The following is an 18,221-nucleotide window of genomic DNA, read 5'->3' as shown; positions in this document are numbered from 1 at the left end:
TGTAGGATGAAAGTGCAGTGGCTGGTTTGCATAAACAGGTAGACAATGCACTGTAGACCCTTGCAGTAGGTAAGCACTGTTACCTCATTTAGGTACCCCTCGTATGCTGAGGTGCCCTCTGGAAGGTCCCCCGCCAGGTCGTCACTGGGGAGGCCTCGATTTGTTTCAAAAGGGACTCTCGAGCTCCATCTTTCTCGTTTCCTCCCGCCTGCGTCTTGTCTTCTCTGGTCTTTCATTCTTTCATCTCATAAACTGCACCATTAATTTTTCTCGAAAAGAAATCGTAGAATGTCTGACGACAGGTTTCTCGCCGCTTCGGCAAAGCACCCTATTGTGCCTAACCATGTCTACAAATATGGCACTGCGGGGTTCCGTATGAAGGCCGATCTTCTTGATGGTGTTTCGTTCCGTGTCGGTCTCCTGTCTGGTCTTCGAAGCCGTAAGCTCAATGGCCAGGCCATTGGTGTCATGATCACTGCTAGCCACAACCCAGCTGTCGACAATGGTGTCAAGATCGTTGACCCCATGGGCGAGATGCTTGAACAGGAGTGGGAGACTTATGCTACCAAGCTCGTTAATTCTCCTTCTGATCAGGAGCTTCTCGACAACTACAAGGCTCTGGCTTCTCAGCTTAAGATTGATCTCTCCTCTCCTGGCCGCGTCATCTATGGCCGTGACACTCGTCCTTCAGGCCACTCCCTCGTTGCTGCCCTCGCCGATGCTTTCGAGGCTACCAACACAGAGTACACCGACTACAAGATCCTCACCACCCCCCAGCTTCACTACCTGACCCGATGCGTCAACACCGAGGGCACCCCTAAGGCCTATGGCAAGGTTAGCGAGCAGGGTTACTACGAGAAAATGTCCGAGGCTTTTACTCGCGCTCTTCGAGGCCGCAAGCCCCAGGGACAGCTTATCGTGGATTGCGCCAACGGTGTTGGAGGTCCCAAGCTCTCTGAGTTCCTCAAGGTCTTGCCTCAAGGTACCATCGACATCAAGGTTGTTAACGATGATGTCCTCCGGCCCGAGGTTCTGAACCTTGATGTAAGTACACTTCAGATCTTCGGCTGCCAGTCGCAATAGCTGACATTTATTCTCTTAGTCTGGAGCGGACTTCGTCAAGACGAAGCAGCGAGCCCCTCCCAGCCCGAAGCCCGTCCCCGGCGCCCGATGCTGCTCTCTCGATGGTGATGCCGATCGTCTGATTTACTACTGGGTCGATCCTGAGACAGGCTTCTTCATGCTCGATGGCGATCGTATTTCTTCTCTCAATGCCTCTTTCATTGGTGACCTCGTTCGATCTGCCGGCCTTGCTGATGACCTCCGCATTGGCGTTGTTCAGACCGCCTATGCCAACGGTGCCAGCACGAACTATATTGAGAAGCACCTTCAGCTTCCCGTCGTCTTCACTCCTACTGGTGTGAAGCATTTGCACCACGCTGCTTGTCAGTTCGACGTTGGTGTTTACTTCGAGGCTAATGGTCACGGTACCGTTGTCTTCTCTCAGGAGGCCATCCGTGCTTTCCGTGAGACCGAGCCCCAGTCTCCTGCCCAGAAGGATGCTCTCGACACCCTCGCTGCCGTCAGCGATCTCATCAACCAGACCGTTGGCGATGCTATTTCCGATATGCTCATGGTTGAAGTCATTCTCGCCCACAAGGGCTGGACTCTCAAAGACTGGGCCATGACCTACAATGACCTCCCTAACCGTCTTGTTCGCGTTGAAGTTGGCAACAAGGACCTGTTCCAGACCACGGATGCTGAGCGCCGCCTCAGCCACCCTGTGGGTGCTCAGGATGAGATCGACCAGTGTGTTAAGAAGTACACTAGTGCCCGATCCTTTGCTAGAGCCAGTGGTACTGAGAACGCGTGCCGTGTCTATGCTGAGGCTGCTACTCGCTCCGAGGCCGATGAACTCGCTAACAAGGTCGCTCAAATCGTGAAGCAGTTTGGTTCTTAAGTATACCCTGGTTAGGTGAAAATGGAATCGCATAAAATAACTCGGGGATAAAAGGAGAAACGTACCCAACATAGTATGTGTGGGGAAGTGAGTGTCTACAAAGAAGGAAGGAAAAGAAACAAGAAAGGTTTCCCAAAAATGGGTTATCAAGCCCAGGTCAGGATTAGCCAAAGGACAAGGAGCGGGATGCTCAGTCCAATTTAACGATGAATGAAATCTCATTACTTTATCGGTCAATAGATGGTCTTGCTATTGCAGTTTCACATAGTCGATGAGATCACACAGGGTCAGGACGAAAGACTAGATATTAAACCAAAAGATCTTTGACTAGGTGACTCCGGAGTGCTGTTTTTGTGGTATCACTCATAACGGGTCGTCAACTCACTACGCCATCCCTCGCGATTATGTTGTTTTCTCTCTCCTATGTTTGTATCTAGCAGCAATGTTTACCCCGTGTAAGATGCAAGACGCCGTCCCCCGTATACACAGATCCCAAGTTTCCGCAAGTGTCTATCTCCTTGCTCCCTGGGTCTCCTTTTTAACCCTTAGATGTCTTTTTTTTACTTCTCGTGTCATCATTAGCAAGAAATCGGCACCGTCTTATATGGAAGCCTTTTAGCACATGCGGTACTCAAGCGCACCCTTGGAGGCACGGTTAGCATCCTCAGTTTCCAACTCGTAGGAGATCTTGATGTCAAGATCACGTCTGTTCTTGGAGTTGGGTCGGACATCAAGGTTGAGAGCAATCTGCTCGCCCTGCTGGACGGTGAGAACATCCTCGAAGTAGAAGACGGTCTGCTTCCAGTGGGTGTACTTGGTATGTGGGCCAGTGGAGAAGCGGATGGGCTTGTGGCAGGCGGTGAAGTCGATGTCGAACCACGAGACCAGGGCGTGGACGAAGTCATCGCGGGTAACAGAGAGTTTGAAGGGGACCTGGAAAGCCAAATCGTCTGTGGTGCACTTGTAAAGATCGAGCGTGAGGACGGCGGTGGGTTCGGTGACAGCAGCCTTGACCTCGACGGTATCAACGAGGGGCTCGGAGAGAGCAGTGGCCTTGAGTGGGGTGTAGTCGAAGCCATAAACATCGTTCCAGACTAAGACGGTGTTAGCAAATAAACTTATGAAGCGAGAGTCAAAGCACGGTAGTCACTTACACTCAATCTTGTCCTCCTTGTAATCGCCATCCTCAATACCAGCGAAGAAGATAGTGGCCTTGTCAGGGAAGATCAAGCCATCCTTCTGGAGATAAGTGTCTCGGGCGTAAAGAACGGTGTCGAGCATGGACTCATATAGAAGGAAGTAGCCCATCCACTCTGAGATGATGATATCAACCTTGGGGAAAGGCAGCTCGACCTCCTCCATCTTGCCCTGAAGAAGGGTGATCTTGTCGGAAAGACCGTTAACCTTGACGATCTCACGGGCCTTGAAGATGATGGTGGACATATCCACACCAATAACATGTTTGGCACCAGCCTTAGCGGCGAACCTGTGAATAATTTCCGTCAATTCGAGTTCATTTAATGTTTCGTCGGGTTATAGAGAACATCGCATGTTGCAAAGGTGGGATGTGCTGTCGTTCCCCAAGCGCGGGGCATAACAAGGGGCTTTTGGAGGATCTCGTTTCGCACGTACATGGAGAGAATGGCCGTACCACAGCCAACATCAAGAACCACCTTGTCCTTAAAAATGTGCTTGTTTTGCATGATAGCGTTCATGTACGATCGTGTGCGGACCTCATCTTTCTGCAGTTATAGAAAACCTGGTCAGCCAGTGCCCGTACAGCAGCGCAAGGACTGTGGGGGAGGGGAGCTACATACCAACATCTCCTCGTGGATACCTATCGTAGAGCAATAATATGTCAGTGTTATTCTTTCAAATGGTTATGTATCTTCAGTGGTTGTTCGTACCATGGTGATCGTAGCTATGTCGGTGCAGTTAGTATACAATGATTCTCTTGTAGAGCTGAGCGAACTGACCTCTTGAAGTAATGCTGCTCGCTATGCTCCATAGAATTCATCTTTTGCTCAGCAATCTCGACATCCATCTTATCGCCGCTCATTTTGAAGAATTATTGAGTGTAACGGAGGGTTAAAACTGTTGAATCCTGTTTTCTTGGTTGATGGAGAGAAGAAGAAAAGGCAGAGAGGAAAAAAGATTGAGTCGCAAAACGGAGCAATACAGATTTGGCGGGCGAGACGGGGAACCACAGACCAATGCGATTTTGCTAGTTCGGGCAGAAAATAATTTATCGCCGTCACCGCCCGATTTTTTAAAAGGCGGCAAAGGGACCCTTTTTTCAACGCCATCTGCCTTTTCGGTTAGCTTGAAAAAGGTACAAGTGTAGACGAGAGTCAGGTTGTCCAACTCTTTAAGCTAAGGTAATAATAATGGCTGAAAACAGTCAAAGAAGAAAAAAACCCCGAGGCATAACATTTGACTGATGAAATTTAAGATGTCTTGGCTGAAGCCGGTGGGAGTGCTGAAAAGAGGTGCAGAGCTGCAATCAACCTGGCGTCGTTAAGTATTGTTATTAAAAGCTGCACTGGTAACCCATACTAATTGAAAGTTTGAATGTCACACCCGTTATAAGAAGAGTATACCCTCAGCTGTCCAATTAGTTACAGCACAATTCTCGCCCCCGCAAATAGAAGTAGCTCATATGTATGTGAAAGGATCGAAATTAGTACTTGTAGCAATAGACGCTGCTACTTAAGTACCTTCTAGATCTTGTATTCATCTATCTACGGCCTGATCAAGATCTGCCTCAGCAGAGCGTGGCCTATAACTCGAGTGAGTCTTCTTCATCACAACTGGGAATCTTCAGTCGACAATCAACCCGTTTACCAACCATCTACCATCATGGCCATTCTTTTTCGTGCGGTAATCCAATAAACGCCCTGGCGCCAATACATGCATTCGAACTTAGACAAACGAACCCTCTTAACGTTGTGCGGCAACGCCGTTGAGCACATTACACCAGCAAGACACTGTTGATGCAGCCCTCATTCTCCGGGTTGTTAGTAACCTGCGCATAGCGACCCCAGACGACCTTTCCACCGGCGGTGACGAGACCAAGTTCGCTGACGTTGACCTCGATAACGGTACCCTTGGTCAAAACACCCAGCTGGGTGTAAAGAGGGTTCTGGGGGTTCTTCTTGACGCTAATGATGGGGAGCTGGACAGTGACACCAAGCTCGGGGTGTGTGACATTGGCCTTCTTATAACGGAGACCCATAGGTCGAATGAAGCGCTCGTGCTTGGGGTTGCGTCGAGTGAAGTCGGGTCCAACAAAGGTAGGCTTGGTGACCATGCGCTTCCAGGCCTTCTTTTGGATCTTCTTGCCGGTCTTGACAACCTTGAACATCTCCTCCTCGCTGATACCTCGGACCTTGGGCAGGGGAACGGCAAACTTGGCCGCCTTCTCAGCTCGCTTGTTCTTGATGGCGCTGCTGAGAGCCTTGGCAGTCGAGGGGTTTGTGCGGTCCAACAGGTAAGAGGGCATAGGTGTTGTGGGCTCCTTCTCGTCCGCGGTCTTGACGTTGCGCTCCTCGTGCGCCTTGATGGCCTTCTTCATCTGAATCTTCTCCTTATGTCGCTTCTGCTGGTACAGCTTGGCTCGGAGACCACGCAGGTTCTGGGCATCCTGAGAGGCCTTGTGGCCCTCACGGGCGGTACGCTTGCGAACTCGTTCCTCATGATCAAGACGGCGACCGTGTAGCTTTCGCCATCTTTCCATATACTCGTTCTGAGGCTTTGAGGAGATTAGTTGTTCATTCTGGCAATCGTTCGCTCTTTAATGCATACCATGTTGTCTGTATCGCCCAGGCAGGGACTTTATTATGGCTAGCGGGGAGTTGATGCTGAAATTTCCCTGACGATAAAAAAAAAGTGGCGGTTTATCGGGAGGCGGCGCTGGCACTGAGACCGTTCTGTCGGCGCTCGGTAGTACGCTTTTCCGAACGCACCCATGAGCCAACGCCTGAACTTTTTCGAGATGCACTACAACGACTTCAAGGCCGACAGCCCATTCCCCTCAATTGACCAGCGATAGTGCCCAAGCCCGAAAGGCACTGCGGTCCATAATGAGCAGGGCACTTTTCCGCTCCATGCTGGAGCTTAGAGCTCCCAGCGCTCGACTCTCGACACCCTCGTCTATATTGGCAATCCAAGCCCGCGCCTTCACCTCCACAGCTCCCATCGTCGAGCCATTCCCTGAGCGTCACCCAAAGAATGCCACCAATCCCACGGCAAATGAACCTCGACCCCTCGCTTTCAAAGTCAGCCATCCTACACCGCCTCCAAAGCCTATGGAAGACTCAGTCAAGAACCTTTTGCCATTCCTTGCCGCCCAGCCAGACCACTACATCACTGTTCATGTCCATGGATTTCCCTACCTTGTGCGCGAGGGCGATCAAGTTCGTCTACCTTTCCGTATGCCCGGCGTTCAACCTGGAGATGTACTACGACTCAACCGTGCGAGTGTTCTTGGTAGCAGAGATTACACCATGAAAGGCGCTCCCCACATTGATGAGCGGGTTTTTGAGTGCAGGGCTACTGTTGTTGGAACAGAATCTGAACCGCTACGAATCAAAATCAAGAAGAAGAGGAGGCAGAGGAGAAAGAGACAGGCAAAAAGCAAGCACCGATATACTATTCTACGGATTTCGGAGCTGAACATCAACAACTTGGAGGATATCGAATGATTTACGAGATGGCACAGGGTTGAGAGGAAGATGTTTCGAGGATCTGTTTCAACAAAACTGTTGATGTCCATGTACAAATAGGAAATGCCTCGAAACAATGTACCATTACCAGCATCAAGCTGGCTGTACAATAATACAGCAAACTTTACAAAGCCAATGGAGCGTTTCAAGTTTGTTAATATCGCTGAAAATGCTTTTATTCAGTTAACTCGCTGAAACGCGCAGTTAAAAGCCATAGACGCCCCTGACTTCCGAAAGCCTTGCCATATTATAAAAAAATCCCTTATGTCTGAAGTACAAAAGTAGGTATGCAGGTATGCAGCGAACGACAAGAATGATACTCCTCAACACCCAGCTATGAATGCTTTCTTTCTAATCCGTTCAAATTGGTCATAAACTCATTGATCCAGCGAGCAATAGCGCCCCGACAACTCCAGCATTATACATGATAATTCTTCTGTCACATTCTCCCGGCCATCGCTTTCTTAACACTGGCCCAATAAGCCTGTGGCCAGACGCTTAAGCTTTCGCTCTCTGTTGGCATGCGCTCCCGGCATCTCGTCACCACGCTCTGGATGATTCTGGCAAGCAGCTCCTCGTCAATGGGGAGGGCCTTGTCGGTGAGCTCTGCGGGGTATAAGAAGGGGTCGGACTCGTGCAATAGCTCCTCGCAGGTTGGTCGCATATGGTGATCGCGGTTAAGACAGCGCTTCATAGTGCGGATGAGTGAAGGGGGAACGGACATGCCTCCCATGCCGCGTGAAGGAAACTCGATGTCGTGATCCCAGTTAATGATGGCTTGACACCTTGACATCTGGTTGGCGATGTGGCCAAATGGAGGGAGGCCATAAACCATCTGATACAAAATGCAACCCAGAGACCATATATCGCTGGGCTTGCCCAATTTCATAAGCTTAGGCCGACCTGGAACGCGGCCACCCCGGGGGTTATTTGAGTCCATGAGAGACTCAGGTGACATGTAATTGGGTGTTCCAACCTGAGTCTCACGGTGGACGTTGACAGTCTCGTCGGTTTGAATAGCGTTCGCAATGCCAAAGTCAATGAGCTTGAGCTGACCCTTCACAAGCACAAAATTGGCAGGCTTGAGGTCAGAGTGGACAATATCACACTGGTGAACTGCTTGCAAACACTCGAGCATCTCTTTCCAGTAAAATCGTACAAAGACTGGATCGAACTTGGCAGCCTCGGGGTTATACCGTTTTCTCAAAAAAGTGTTGAAGTCGAGTTCTCCAATCTCCATAAGCTGTGCCAAGTAAGCAAATTATCCGCGCTACTGGCTGATGTGAACTTACCAAAGTGAGAACTTGCTTCTCTGTATTCATCTCACAGTCAAACAGCTTGATAACTCGCTCCACCTCTCCAAGCTTCTTCAAAAGATCAATCTCACCAAGATAGCCCTTGATGGTTGAGTCATCTGCATTCTCAAGAGAGACCCGCTTCAGAGCAAACATCTTGCCATTCTCAGCAGCAACACGGTACACCTTTCCACTGCCACCTCGGCCAAGACAGTCAAGTCGAGTATAGGCTACACCATTCACCCGCAGGATATTCCTCCTTTGCTTTGCCTGTGTAGCCGTAGCAGCACCCGCAGTAGAAGTGGCAGCCTCGAGGACAGACATCTTGGGAGGTGGCGGTGGAGCCTGGCGAAGGGGAGTATTTCTAGCCATAGAAGCAAGAGGCTTTCGGTCGGGTGAGACTGTTCTTAGGGGAGCAGGGTCAGCGCTCATCGGTCTTTTTGGCATCTTGTCCAGAAGAACCTCCATTGATGGCTTCGTCCTCTTGAGGCTTGCTTGGACATCGTTCTCTTGATCCCGACCTGAGGGGAGTTCTGGACGAGGTGCGGGGAGTCTGTAATGAATCTCCTCCTCCTGTTCAGGCTTCGGTTCGGACTCGGGAACCTGAACCTCTGGTGTAGGCTCACGAGGTGATGTTTCCCTGGATGCTCTTGCAGAGCCTAGGCGTAGGTCCATGTTGGAAGCATTACGGCGATGGACTGCCCTCGCAGCGGCTTGTCCGCTTACTGGGCTTCCTGAGTTGAAATCTCGAATACCGTCTCCATAATATGAAGCGGCATGTTGATCCTCCCCGGGTTGACTCTCAGCTTCCTGACTAGACAATATCAATTCTCCATCGGCGTTGGCCTCCCCCTCCTCTTCGCTCTGCCTTCGGCGACCGCGTCGGGCTGGTCCGCTCAAAAAGCTACCTGCAACCTTGCTAACACGCTTCACGCGCATTGAACTCTGTAGGTTAATATTATCCTCAGGTCGTGTCCTTGTACTTGTTGAAGGGTATCGAGAGACACTGCCTTGGTGGAAGGGAGGAGGATTTCGCGCGACTGTGGCTGGCTCTTCAGGTTGGTCGTTGTCCTCAATAGCAGATCTATCTAGCATGGATCGCTCCATCGACCTCCCTGAAGAAGGGCCAGTGGAGCCAACTCTGCTCCTGTTGCTTGGAGAACCAGCATTAATTCGGACGACGCGTCCACCTTGTGCAGGTGTGTTCACGTCCAATTGAGAATCATGCTTGGAATCCTTAGAGTCCTGCTTGGAATCCTGTCTCTCGTCAGAAGACATGTCGCGGCTTCCAGGGCGGCTGTGAGGTCGAGATCGTTGATTTGATCGGGAGACTGAAGTTGAGCGTCGCTTTGTTGGCTGCATTTGGCTGAGACTCTGAGGTGTGTTGCTTAATCTTACAACCCTCTTTCGTACCGGACTTATTTCTCTGCTTGTAGCTGGTGTCGGGCTAGCTTGTCTTGAAGACCTTGTATCGTGGGCCTGGACGCTTCCGGATCTTCTGTGCCGGCGTGTCTCAGTCGCCGATGATGTGGACGCGTTCAGGGCACTGGTACGTCGCCGCGTCCGGGGAGGTGAAGGAGCTTGCTCTGTTGATGTAGGGGCGCCGTCGTTTAGAAGCGCCTTGGTGAGAGCGCTCAGCTTCATAGGTACTGGGATCTCATCCTCGGAGCTGTCGTCGTGGAATTGCTGGGGTTTGGGATGGTAGCCCTTAGGGAGAGCAGCATTCGTTGAACCATGGAAGTTGTCGCTGTGGTTCATAATGGGTCGCGATGGCAATCTCCTTAAAGCTTGCCGCTGGGATGTTCGTCGGACAAGACCATTGCCCATGGGCGTCGGCGAAGCTGTCGCCATATCGATAATGTTTTCAAGGTAAAGCGCGTTCAGGCGTGTAATGATCGAAGCGGTGAGGAATTGGTGATGACTGATTTGGCGGCAAGATAAAGTATTTGCTACGAGTCGGTTATTATTGCCATTGCTTGCATTGCAAGACGGTTTCCAAAACTTGAGACTATCGCGTCTGCGTCAGGGAAGAGAGATATGGAAAGCAAGGCGTGTTGTTCGACGAGAAAATATGGTCCAATCAGGGAGCTGTCGGTTGCCGAGCAACCAATCTCGCCTTAGCTTAACTAGCGGCCGAGTGTAGGGTTGCAATTTCATGCAGGATGACTACTGGAAAGGATTTGACTGATGCCCAATCTTCTGAAAATTGGTAAAAGCGATATGGGCATTACCGTTGAAACGGATAAAGCATAGATTACATCTGAGTTAATTATTGAATTTATATTTAAGTTGTCATGTCAAATGTAATTCAACAAGTACTCTGTAACGGCGTTGGATCTGTACAGTGTGCAGTTAGTTGCAGAATTTAGCAAGATGCATGACTTAAAAGAGAAAAGCAGATCCAGTCCAAGTATATCATATTTGAGCAGACTATAACAGCCATACATCCCAGCTAAGGCGTAGCCATTTTGAAGGTTTTAAAGAGTCTTCAGAGACATTTACTTTGTCAAATATCACAGTTTGGATTTCGAAGTCTAGCTACCCCAGCGAACAAGCAAGCAGGTCCTTCTCCACAAAGAAACTAGACCCACCAAAGCGGTCATAATTAGGATCTCTAGCCAATCACGCATCTGAAACATCAACGTTACGTCGAGTTGCAAGTGAGCCACATCGTCAAACCAGCTCAAGGTACATGGAGTATCTCCCCCTCTCTCATGCAGGTTCACATTATTTCCAACCTCATTCTCTCGCCATTCAAAGGTCGATGCGCTCGCAATGGCAACTCAAAGGGGGCGGCCATGGGCGCGGATTTTTTCCTTGACCGTCCTCGTCCTCGCTTTCACGGTAGTTGTCAGTGCCTCAACTGGCGACAAGTTGCCAGAATTTAAGGACTGTCTCAAGGTGAGCCAATGCAGCACAAAAACCACCCCAAAGATTAACCATGGCCACAGGTCTGCAATGCTGAAAACTGCTCCCCTGATAAACCGCAAACTCCAATCCGTATATTCACCCGATCCGCGCGCCTAAAGACACAGCTAATGTGAACTCCCGACAACAGCTGTTCTACATCGACTCCTATTCTGGACTTGCGCCAGTGAATGCGATTATGCCTGCCAGCATATTGTAACAGGTCAGCGCATGGCCACGGGCCTCACGGTCGAACAATTCTACGGGAAATGGCCCTTCTATCGCTTCCTCGGCATGCAGGAGCCCTTTAGTGTCCTCTTTTCTCTCGGCAATCTCTGGGCGCATTGGGATGGCTTGAAGAAGGTCCAGTCTAGGATACCGAAATCTTACTCCCTGCGAATATTCTACGATTGGCTAGCGTATGTCGGTATCTCCTCTTGGGTTTTCAGCTCTATCTTTCATACTCGTGATTTCCGGTTCACTGAGGAGCTTGATTACTTCGCTGCTGGCGCCAATGTCCTGTACGGTCTGTACTACACGGTGGTAAGGGTTTTCAGACTGGATAAACGCACCCCGCGAAGAAGAACCACCCTACGAGTTTGGTCGCTCGTCTGCGCCTCTCTCTTTCTTGGCCATGTCTCGTACCTCAAGTTTATCCGCTGGGATTATACGTACAACATGGCTGCAAACGTGGCAGCAGGCATCGTGCAGAATGTCCTGTGGACCTGGTTTAGTTTCAAGAGATATAGGGAGTCAAGGCGCATGTGGGCTGTTTGGCCCGGTTTCGTGGTTGCTTGGATTATATTTGCCATGAGCATGGAACTGTTTGATTTCCCACCTTGGCTGGGTTGCATTGACGCTCACAGCTTGTGGCACCTCATGACGATTGGACCGACAATTTTATGGTACAAGTAAGTTTTGCAGGCCTGATCACTCTTCTCCAATTGCTAACATCAGGAAGCTTTCTAGTTAAAGATGCTCGGGACGATATGGCTGGAAGCCAAAGACTCAAACTTTAGTAAGAGACAGACTAATATCAGTGTCAAGATACACATTTCATAGAATTAATTACATAGTTCATATTATCCACATCCCTGAGTGATATGGAATATATAATTATCATAATACTTCTTTGTTGCAGAGTTTCCTGTATTGAGAAGTGATTCTTGAATAATGCGAATCGTCCAAAACGGTCCGGCAAGAGGGCATGAACATAAAAACGACCCCCACATCATTCTTTCCAACTCCTTGCAAAGAGTGAACCGGTCCAGGTTTCCCACCATGATCTCGTGTTCCGCTTTCTCATCATCCGACGTCCAAAACAAACCCAATAGATACAGCTCTTTATTTTCCTTCGACTTTTGACCAGATCTATGGTTCCTATAAAAACGCAGTTGAAGCAAATATGGTCTGCCCTCTTTGACCTTCAAGGGCAATATTAAATCTCTCGAAGTCCTTCCAGATGCTTTGCGTCGATGCCAAGGCAAGGCAAGGTTTTTGTGGCAGATACAGTCTCAACCCAGCTTGAACATGCCCATTAGTCGGCTGTGTACCATGACTCTTATGTGCTTAGGAGATCGCGCACTGAAAGCCCTCGGCCTTTTGAGTCACGACGATCGTTGTTGAGCATCAGCAATGCAGCCATGGCCTCTTGATCAAGTTCGCTCTGGGGATTGAGAGCCGGGCTTGTCAACGCTGAACCAGGTGCTGAGGCATCGCTGCGGGCATAATGTGGCGCCCCATATATCTGTGGGCCGAATGCTGGAGATGTGCCAGCAGAAACGCTGTAACTATAACGTCGATGATCGGTTGAAACAGACGAATATGATTGCGCCCTGTTGCGAGAATCCTGAGGTGGGAGAGCAGGAGACACTGATGGGTGGCGAGGGTTACGATCTGACATTGCAGTCATGGCAGGCGACGTAACATCGGAGTCCTCCATCTCGACATCCTCATCGCCGACTGGGTCTTCTTGAAAAGTCGGGTGAAATTCACGAATAGACGGCAAACGGTCGCGTCCCGTGGGTGTTTGCCGCCCGGACTCGGTCTGACCATTATCTTCCTCCTGTTGTGCTTTCAGCTTGGAGACGCAATCCTCCAGGTATCGAATATATTCGATCGAGGCCTGCATTACAGAACCTTTAGTCAGCTGTATCCCTATTTTCGAGGACAATTCAGACACATACCTGGAGGATCGACAACTTATGCATATCTCCTGTACAAGCCGGGATCATTCCTTTAAGCACGGCAAACTCCTCATTCATCTTACTCCGCCTTCGACGCTCGATCAAACTGTGTGCGGTCTTTCTGGCAATTTTTCGACCTGCTGCGCTTGTAGCACTCGGTTGCTTCTTCTTCGCCTTGTCGTCCGCGGCCGCATCTCCTGATCCTGACGTTGTTGACTTAGAAATGGCTGCTGTGGCCGTTTTTGCTGATGCAGAGTTCTTGCTGGTCGTCTTCGCTTTATCTTTGCTGCCACCGTTGTCACCATTACCATCCTGCCGGGGCTTCATCTGGATGATTTTGCGTGATCTCGTTGGTGGAGGCGGCAGGGCAAACGAATTGTCCTTTTGGTCTTTCGCAGCAGAAGAACGGCGGCGTGCCTTCACTGTCTCGGCAGGCTGCATTGGGTATGTTGCTCCTGGGGACGTTGTGGTGAGTCGGTGCGATTTTGTATCTGTTGGTGAGACCTGAGATGACATGGTCGGCGATATGCGGGAAGCATCATGAATTGCTGGAGGCGGCAATTCAAAAGACAGCTGAAATGAGGAAAGCTGTTGAGTTCCGTCCTTGCCCTTGATATCAGATGAAGAACCCGGTGTGAGAGGAAGGCCCGGTCGAGGCATCCTGGAATCGTGGAGTCTGAACTCGTCCTCAAAAGGCAGTGATGATACTTAGTTGCTCTTCGCGAATGATGGCCAATCGAACACGACGGTCAAAGTTTAAATCAAGAGAGCACTCAAGGGAAGGATAAATAAAGGGAGAGATACAACCACTGTGGCTATCCTGAAATTTTTGAGGAAAAGGGTATATGGGAGTCCCAAAGACAGTCAAGTTCCAGTCTCGTTTGAGAGTCAAGATGAAGATACGGGCATGGGGGCAAAAGACATTAAATTGGTCACCGAGATCAACCTACGGATACAGTACCAGACATGCTCCAACGACAATCGATGAACCAAACGGAACATGCACATGCAGACACGAACACGCAACTCAGCGCACCGTAACGCCGCCTAGCCAGCGAGTTTCACGTTCGAACCCGCTTCTTCCCTCCAATCCAGCGCAATGAGCAGCAGACTATATCTCAGGCTTTGTCCAACTTTATCCTAGAGCAACCAGGTTGAAGGGATGCGATTTCATGGACCAAGCATCATCGAGGAAATGGTCGCGTGCTCTATTTGGTGTTGGGCGAATCAGCGTGGGGAATTGATCAACGTGGTCGGGGTAGACTTTTTGGTGGGCAGGGGTCCAGTCTCAGAAGAAGAGGAACGAGGCTTAGGTTGGCGTCCATTCTCGATGGAGAAAGAACTAAAGTTACTTGGGATCTTTAATGGAGGGCACGAGGGTTGGTAGCGTGCGGCATTGGCACCTTTGTGACATGAAATGAAGGTCGAGGTATCATGATGCTTGTGATGGGTATAAGTCACGGTTTTTAGGTGAGTGAGCTCAATTGTCTATTCACGAGCGCCTCTCATCCTTCACTATCAAATGAAAGGGAAATAGGATCGGGAAATAGGATACTGGGAGTCCGCACCGACCAATATCCTTCGAGCTTGGGCCCAGATCGCTCAGATAGTTAGGGATCAGAACGTGAGCCTACAACGAAAGCTGGAGCTTGATGAGATCTCCAAACTCTCCAACCTTTCGTCTCCACCTCCACCCTTATACATACTACAGTACATAGGGTACTGCACATCCGGCTCCGCAAGCCTTTGAAAAAGCGCCGAGCAGCGAACAAATTCAAGAAGCATCATGCATCCTTCGGTTTTCAAATAGGCAAAGATATACAACCAGTGCAGAGTGGCACGTGTCCTATCTTGAACCTGGGAGCTCACAGACTCAAAACACTCCGGGATCAATTGGGACAAGACAAGGGTTCTTTTCGACATTCGATTCAACTGTGGAACAATAAAGGTCACAACTAGATAATTCGGCTTTGTTATTCGTCCTTGGATTGAATTGAGCACGTGCGCGTACTTTCGACGTCGACGGCCTTTTCTATCATACGGCACACCCCATCATTTTCCCCAATCCTACTACGGATGAAATCCACCCATCACCTTCCTGGGTGAACCAACGTGGAGAGAGACCCTGGGGCGGCTCTTGGCCAAGAACATACCCCTGGCAAGCCACGGACCCACGAGCAAGGCTTGACCACGCTGCAGCGATTCAAGATCCTTGGTTTTGCTTCCTAGGCTCTTCGGCAAGATACTTGATCGATAGCCAACTCTCAGTGGCCTGTGACAGCTAGTTGTGCTGTTAGATGTGTGCTCTTTTCCTTCTGTCATGGGCAGCCCTATAGAAGTTCACCTTCGTAAGTCATCCATGTGGTATCATCATTGCCCGAACTCCACTCCAGCTTTTGTATGCAGACGGTATACTGGTAGTCAGCACTTAGACCTCGTTGCTGGGGTAGGTGACCTTGGTGGTAGGAGTGAACTCCTCCTTGATCGCCCGAACATTGACGAAGCGGGTCAGGAGGTTCTGGCTGCCGGCCTTATCGTTGGTACCGGAAGCACGAGAACCACCAAAGGGCTGCTGGCCGACAACAGCGCCAGTGCTCTTGCAGTTGACATAGAAGTTACCGGCAGCGTTACGGAGGTGCTCCTCGGCGAAGCGGGAAGCCTCACGGTCAGCAGCGAACACGGCACCAGTTAGGCCATAGTCGGAGGTGGTCTCAATGAGCTTGCAGACATCAGCCATGGCGTTGGGGGCAGCATCGTCATAGATGTAGGTGGTGAGGATAGGACCGAAGAACTCAGTAGAGAAGAACTTGTGGTTGGGGTTGGTAGTGGCGTAGATAGTAGGGTGGATGAAGTAGCCCTTGGAAGAGTCGTACTTTCCACCGACAACGAGCTCGAGGTCCTTGTCGGACTTGGCCTCGTCAATGGCACCGGAGAGCTTCTTAAATGAAGCCTCGTGAATGACGGGACCCATGAAGTTAGAGTGTTCAGTGGGGTTGCCAATCTTGATGGCCTCAACCTCAGCGACAAGCTTCTCCTTGAACTCGGGCCACATGGACTTAGGGACGTAAAGTCGAGAAGTGGCACTGCACTTCTGGCCCTGGAACTCAAAGGCACCACGGACAGTCTGCTTGACAGCGTTGTCAATCTCGGCTGTAGGGTCAATCAGGTGGAAATTCTTGCCGCCAGTCTCACCAACGACACGAGGATAGCCTCGGTATCGGCCCTCAGCGATACCCTGACCGATGGTGCCATACAGCTGACGGAAGACAGCGGTGCTTCCAGTGTAGTGGAGAGCAGCAAACTCCTTGTGCTCTAGAACGACCTTGGTGATATCAACTGGGTTACCAGGAACGAACTGGATAACATCCTTGGGGAGACCAGCCTCAATCAGGATCTGATAGACGAGCCAGTTGGATGCAATGGCAAAGTCACTGGGCTTCCAGACAACGACGTTCCCGAGAAGAGCAGGGGCACCAGGGAGATTACCGGCAATGGCAGTGAAGTTGAAGGGACTGACAGCGTACACGAAACCTTCGAGAGCACGGTATTCGAGACGGTTCCAGACGCCGGGAGAGTTGTGCTCAGGCTGGGTGTTGTAGAGCTGCTCAGCGTAATGAACGTTGAAGCGGAGGAAATCAGCCAGCTCAGCAGCGGCGTCGATCTCGGCCTGCCAAGCGTTCTTGCCCTGGCCGAGCATAGTGGCGGCCATGATATCGTAGCGGTACTTGGTGGAGATGAGGTCGGCGGCCTTGAGGAAGACGGCAGCTCGGTCAGCGAAGGGGAGGGCCTCCCAGGCAGGCTTGGCAGCAAGAGCAGCGTCGATTGCGGCCGAAACATCAGCGGTGGTAGCAGTGTGGTAAGAGGCGACAGTGGTGGCATGGTCGGCAGGGTTCTGCTGCTTGGAGAGGGTGGAAGCCTTGATCTATGAGAATTCATGTAAGACATGGTTCTTGCAATGGCCTTGACTTATTGAAACTTACCTGCTTGCCACCAACCACAACGGGAACCTCGATGGGCAGCTTCTTCTGGAGCTTCTCGATAGCAGCAGTCAGACCCTCGCGCTGCTCACTACCCTTGACGTAGTGGTGGTTGGGCTCGTTAAAGACCTTGGGGGTCTTGAAGGTAGCCAAAGTCGCAGCAGTTCGCATTTGCTGAGCTTGAGCAGCGCTGCGGATACCTCGGGCACCAGCCCTGTTGAGGAACATCATAGAAGACATTATAATGTGATGTGATGTGATGTGATGTGAATGTTCTTCGTTATCGGGAGTCGTCGAAATGGAGGGAGGGGTATCACAAAGGCAAAACACAGTAACAAAAGACTCTTGTTCGACGACGATCGAAGATGGAAGATGAAGAGAAAGAAAAGAAGGCGAGGGGAAGACGCAGAAGATGGGGGAGAAGAAATAGAAGATAAATTCCTGGCACGACAACCAACGACAACGATCCTGACTAACAGAAATTCCGATCTTGGAACAGTTATCACGACTCAAGACCCAGATCTCGCGTAGCAATTCCTCCTCGTCTCAGACAAAAATACTGCACTGCCGTTGCCACGCGAGCTAAGCTGGTCTCCTCACCAAGCTACACACGCCTACAACAGCTAATCTTTGCTATGGTCGCGGCTTATCACGGCCTAAAAAGTGAATGCGTGGGGACATGGCACATGACGTCGCCTGTCTTCCCCAGCTACGGTAAGCCCGGGAATAGACGCTGATAGGTCAATGGCTCTCTGATGCTGGGGCCGATCTCGGCAGATGGGGCCTGGCATGTTATCTTTGTTTGCCCGCGAAGAGCCGCACCGTACCACTAAAAGCGGTAGTCTCTTTTCTTTACTGTATTCCAGAAGCACATATCGAAATTTTTACTGATTTCCAAGATATTAAAGCAGATGAGGTAGCATTTCAAAGGCAATGATGGGATCTGTGTTGTAGAGAGCATCCGGACTATACATACTCCTATACTTTTCCATTTGTATATCCCTTCATCATGCCAACATTTACGCCCCCTCTCCCCAGTTCCAGCCAGGATGAGAGCTCTAGACTAGTCCACTGGCGTACCTGATAAACTATGGCCGCACTTTTCCGAACGTGGGGGACTTTGATGGTCATGTGCTATCTCGAATTGGCACAGATAGTGGTTCTGACAATCA

General features: G+C 50.4%; 8 protein-coding genes across 10 annotated transcripts; 3 read left to right on the top strand and 5 right to left on the bottom strand.

Moving 5' to 3' along the window:
• Positions 1–121: 121 nt before the first annotated feature.
• On the top strand, positions 122–2,420 carry FOIG_00737 (phosphoacetylglucosamine mutase). Its single transcript, XM_031197136.1, has 2 exons — positions 122–1,044; positions 1,103–2,420. Exons 1-2 carry the CDS (start codon positions 289–291, stop codon positions 1,958–1,960), a joined length of 1,614 nt encoding a protein of 537 aa, XP_031072903.1. The 5' UTR covers positions 122–288; the 3' UTR covers positions 1,961–2,420.
• On the bottom strand, positions 2,192–4,258 carry FOIG_00736 (protein arginine N-methyltransferase 1). Its single transcript, XM_031197135.1, has 6 exons — positions 3,937–4,258; positions 3,868–3,881; positions 3,778–3,797; positions 3,593–3,702; positions 3,115–3,446; positions 2,192–3,054 (listed from the first exon to the last, which is right to left on the bottom strand). The coding sequence occupies exons 1-6, from the start codon at positions 4,017–4,019 to the stop codon at positions 2,576–2,578; spliced, it is 1,038 nt and encodes a 345-aa protein (XP_031072902.1). The 5' UTR covers positions 4,020–4,258; the 3' UTR covers positions 2,192–2,575.
• Positions 4,259–4,561: 303 nt separating this feature from the next.
• On the bottom strand, positions 4,562–5,832 carry FOIG_00735 (ribosome biogenesis protein n). Its single transcript, XM_031197134.1, has 2 exons — positions 5,765–5,832; positions 4,562–5,711 (listed from the first exon to the last, which is right to left on the bottom strand). Exons 1-2 carry the CDS (start codon positions 5,765–5,767, stop codon positions 4,932–4,934), a joined length of 783 nt encoding a protein of 260 aa, XP_031072901.1. The 5' UTR covers positions 5,768–5,832; the 3' UTR covers positions 4,562–4,931.
• Positions 5,833–5,860: 28 nt separating this feature from the next.
• FOIG_00734 (uncharacterized protein) lies at positions 5,861–6,999 on the top strand. The gene has a single exon (XM_031197133.1). It carries the CDS (start codon positions 6,043–6,045, stop codon positions 6,661–6,663), a length of 621 nt encoding a protein of 206 aa, XP_031072900.1. The 5' UTR covers positions 5,861–6,042; the 3' UTR covers positions 6,664–6,999.
• Positions 5,934–10,012, bottom strand: FOIG_00733 (TTK protein kinase). Its single transcript, XM_031197132.1, has 2 exons — positions 7,977–10,012; positions 5,934–7,927 (listed from the first exon to the last, which is right to left on the bottom strand). The coding sequence occupies exons 1-2, from the start codon at positions 9,828–9,830 to the stop codon at positions 7,124–7,126; spliced, it is 2,658 nt and encodes an 885-aa protein (XP_031072899.1). The 5' UTR covers positions 9,831–10,012; the 3' UTR covers positions 5,934–7,123.
• A 572-nt stretch (positions 10,013–10,584) lies between these two features.
• On the top strand, positions 10,585–14,094 carry FOIG_00731 (uncharacterized protein). Of its 3 annotated transcripts, XM_031197128.1 has the most exons (4): positions 10,585–10,880; positions 10,931–10,979; positions 11,038–11,797; positions 11,848–14,094. In XM_031197128.1, the coding sequence occupies exons 1-4, from the start codon at positions 10,755–10,757 to the stop codon at positions 11,903–11,905; spliced, it is 993 nt and encodes a 330-aa protein (XP_031072895.1). In that variant the 5' UTR covers positions 10,585–10,754; the 3' UTR covers positions 11,906–14,094. The 3 variants fall into 3 exon arrangements, with proteins under 3 accessions (XP_031072895.1, XP_031072897.1, XP_031072896.1); XM_031197130.1 differs by having other exon boundaries at positions 10,931–11,797; positions 11,848–14,057; XM_031197129.1 differs by having other exon boundaries at positions 11,038–12,029.
• Positions 11,865–14,092, bottom strand: FOIG_00732 (uncharacterized protein). Its single transcript, XM_031197131.1, has 2 exons — positions 13,073–14,092; positions 11,865–13,011 (listed from the first exon to the last, which is right to left on the bottom strand). The coding sequence occupies exons 1-2, from the start codon at positions 13,730–13,732 to the stop codon at positions 12,448–12,450; spliced, it is 1,224 nt and encodes a 407-aa protein (XP_031072898.1). The 5' UTR covers positions 13,733–14,092; the 3' UTR covers positions 11,865–12,447.
• A 344-nt stretch (positions 14,095–14,438) lies between the features above and the next one.
• FOIG_00730 (delta-1-pyrroline-5-carboxylate dehydrogenase, mitochondrial) lies at positions 14,439–17,706 on the bottom strand. Its single transcript, XM_031197127.1, has 2 exons — positions 17,053–17,706; positions 14,439–16,994 (listed from the first exon to the last, which is right to left on the bottom strand). Exons 1-2 carry the CDS (start codon positions 17,287–17,289, stop codon positions 15,501–15,503), a joined length of 1,731 nt encoding a protein of 576 aa, XP_031072894.1. The 5' UTR covers positions 17,290–17,706; the 3' UTR covers positions 14,439–15,500.
• Between the last annotated feature and the right edge of the window lie 515 nt (positions 17,707–18,221).

The sequence above is a fragment of the Fusarium odoratissimum genome (assembly GCF_000260195.1).
Source record: "Fusarium odoratissimum NRRL 54006 unplaced genomic scaffold supercont1.1, whole genome shotgun sequence".
Classification (NCBI taxonomy): domain Eukaryota; kingdom Fungi; phylum Ascomycota; class Sordariomycetes; order Hypocreales; family Nectriaceae; genus Fusarium; species Fusarium odoratissimum.
Note: the sequence above shows the minus strand (reverse complement) of the source record. Positions and strands in the feature narration are given on the sequence as shown.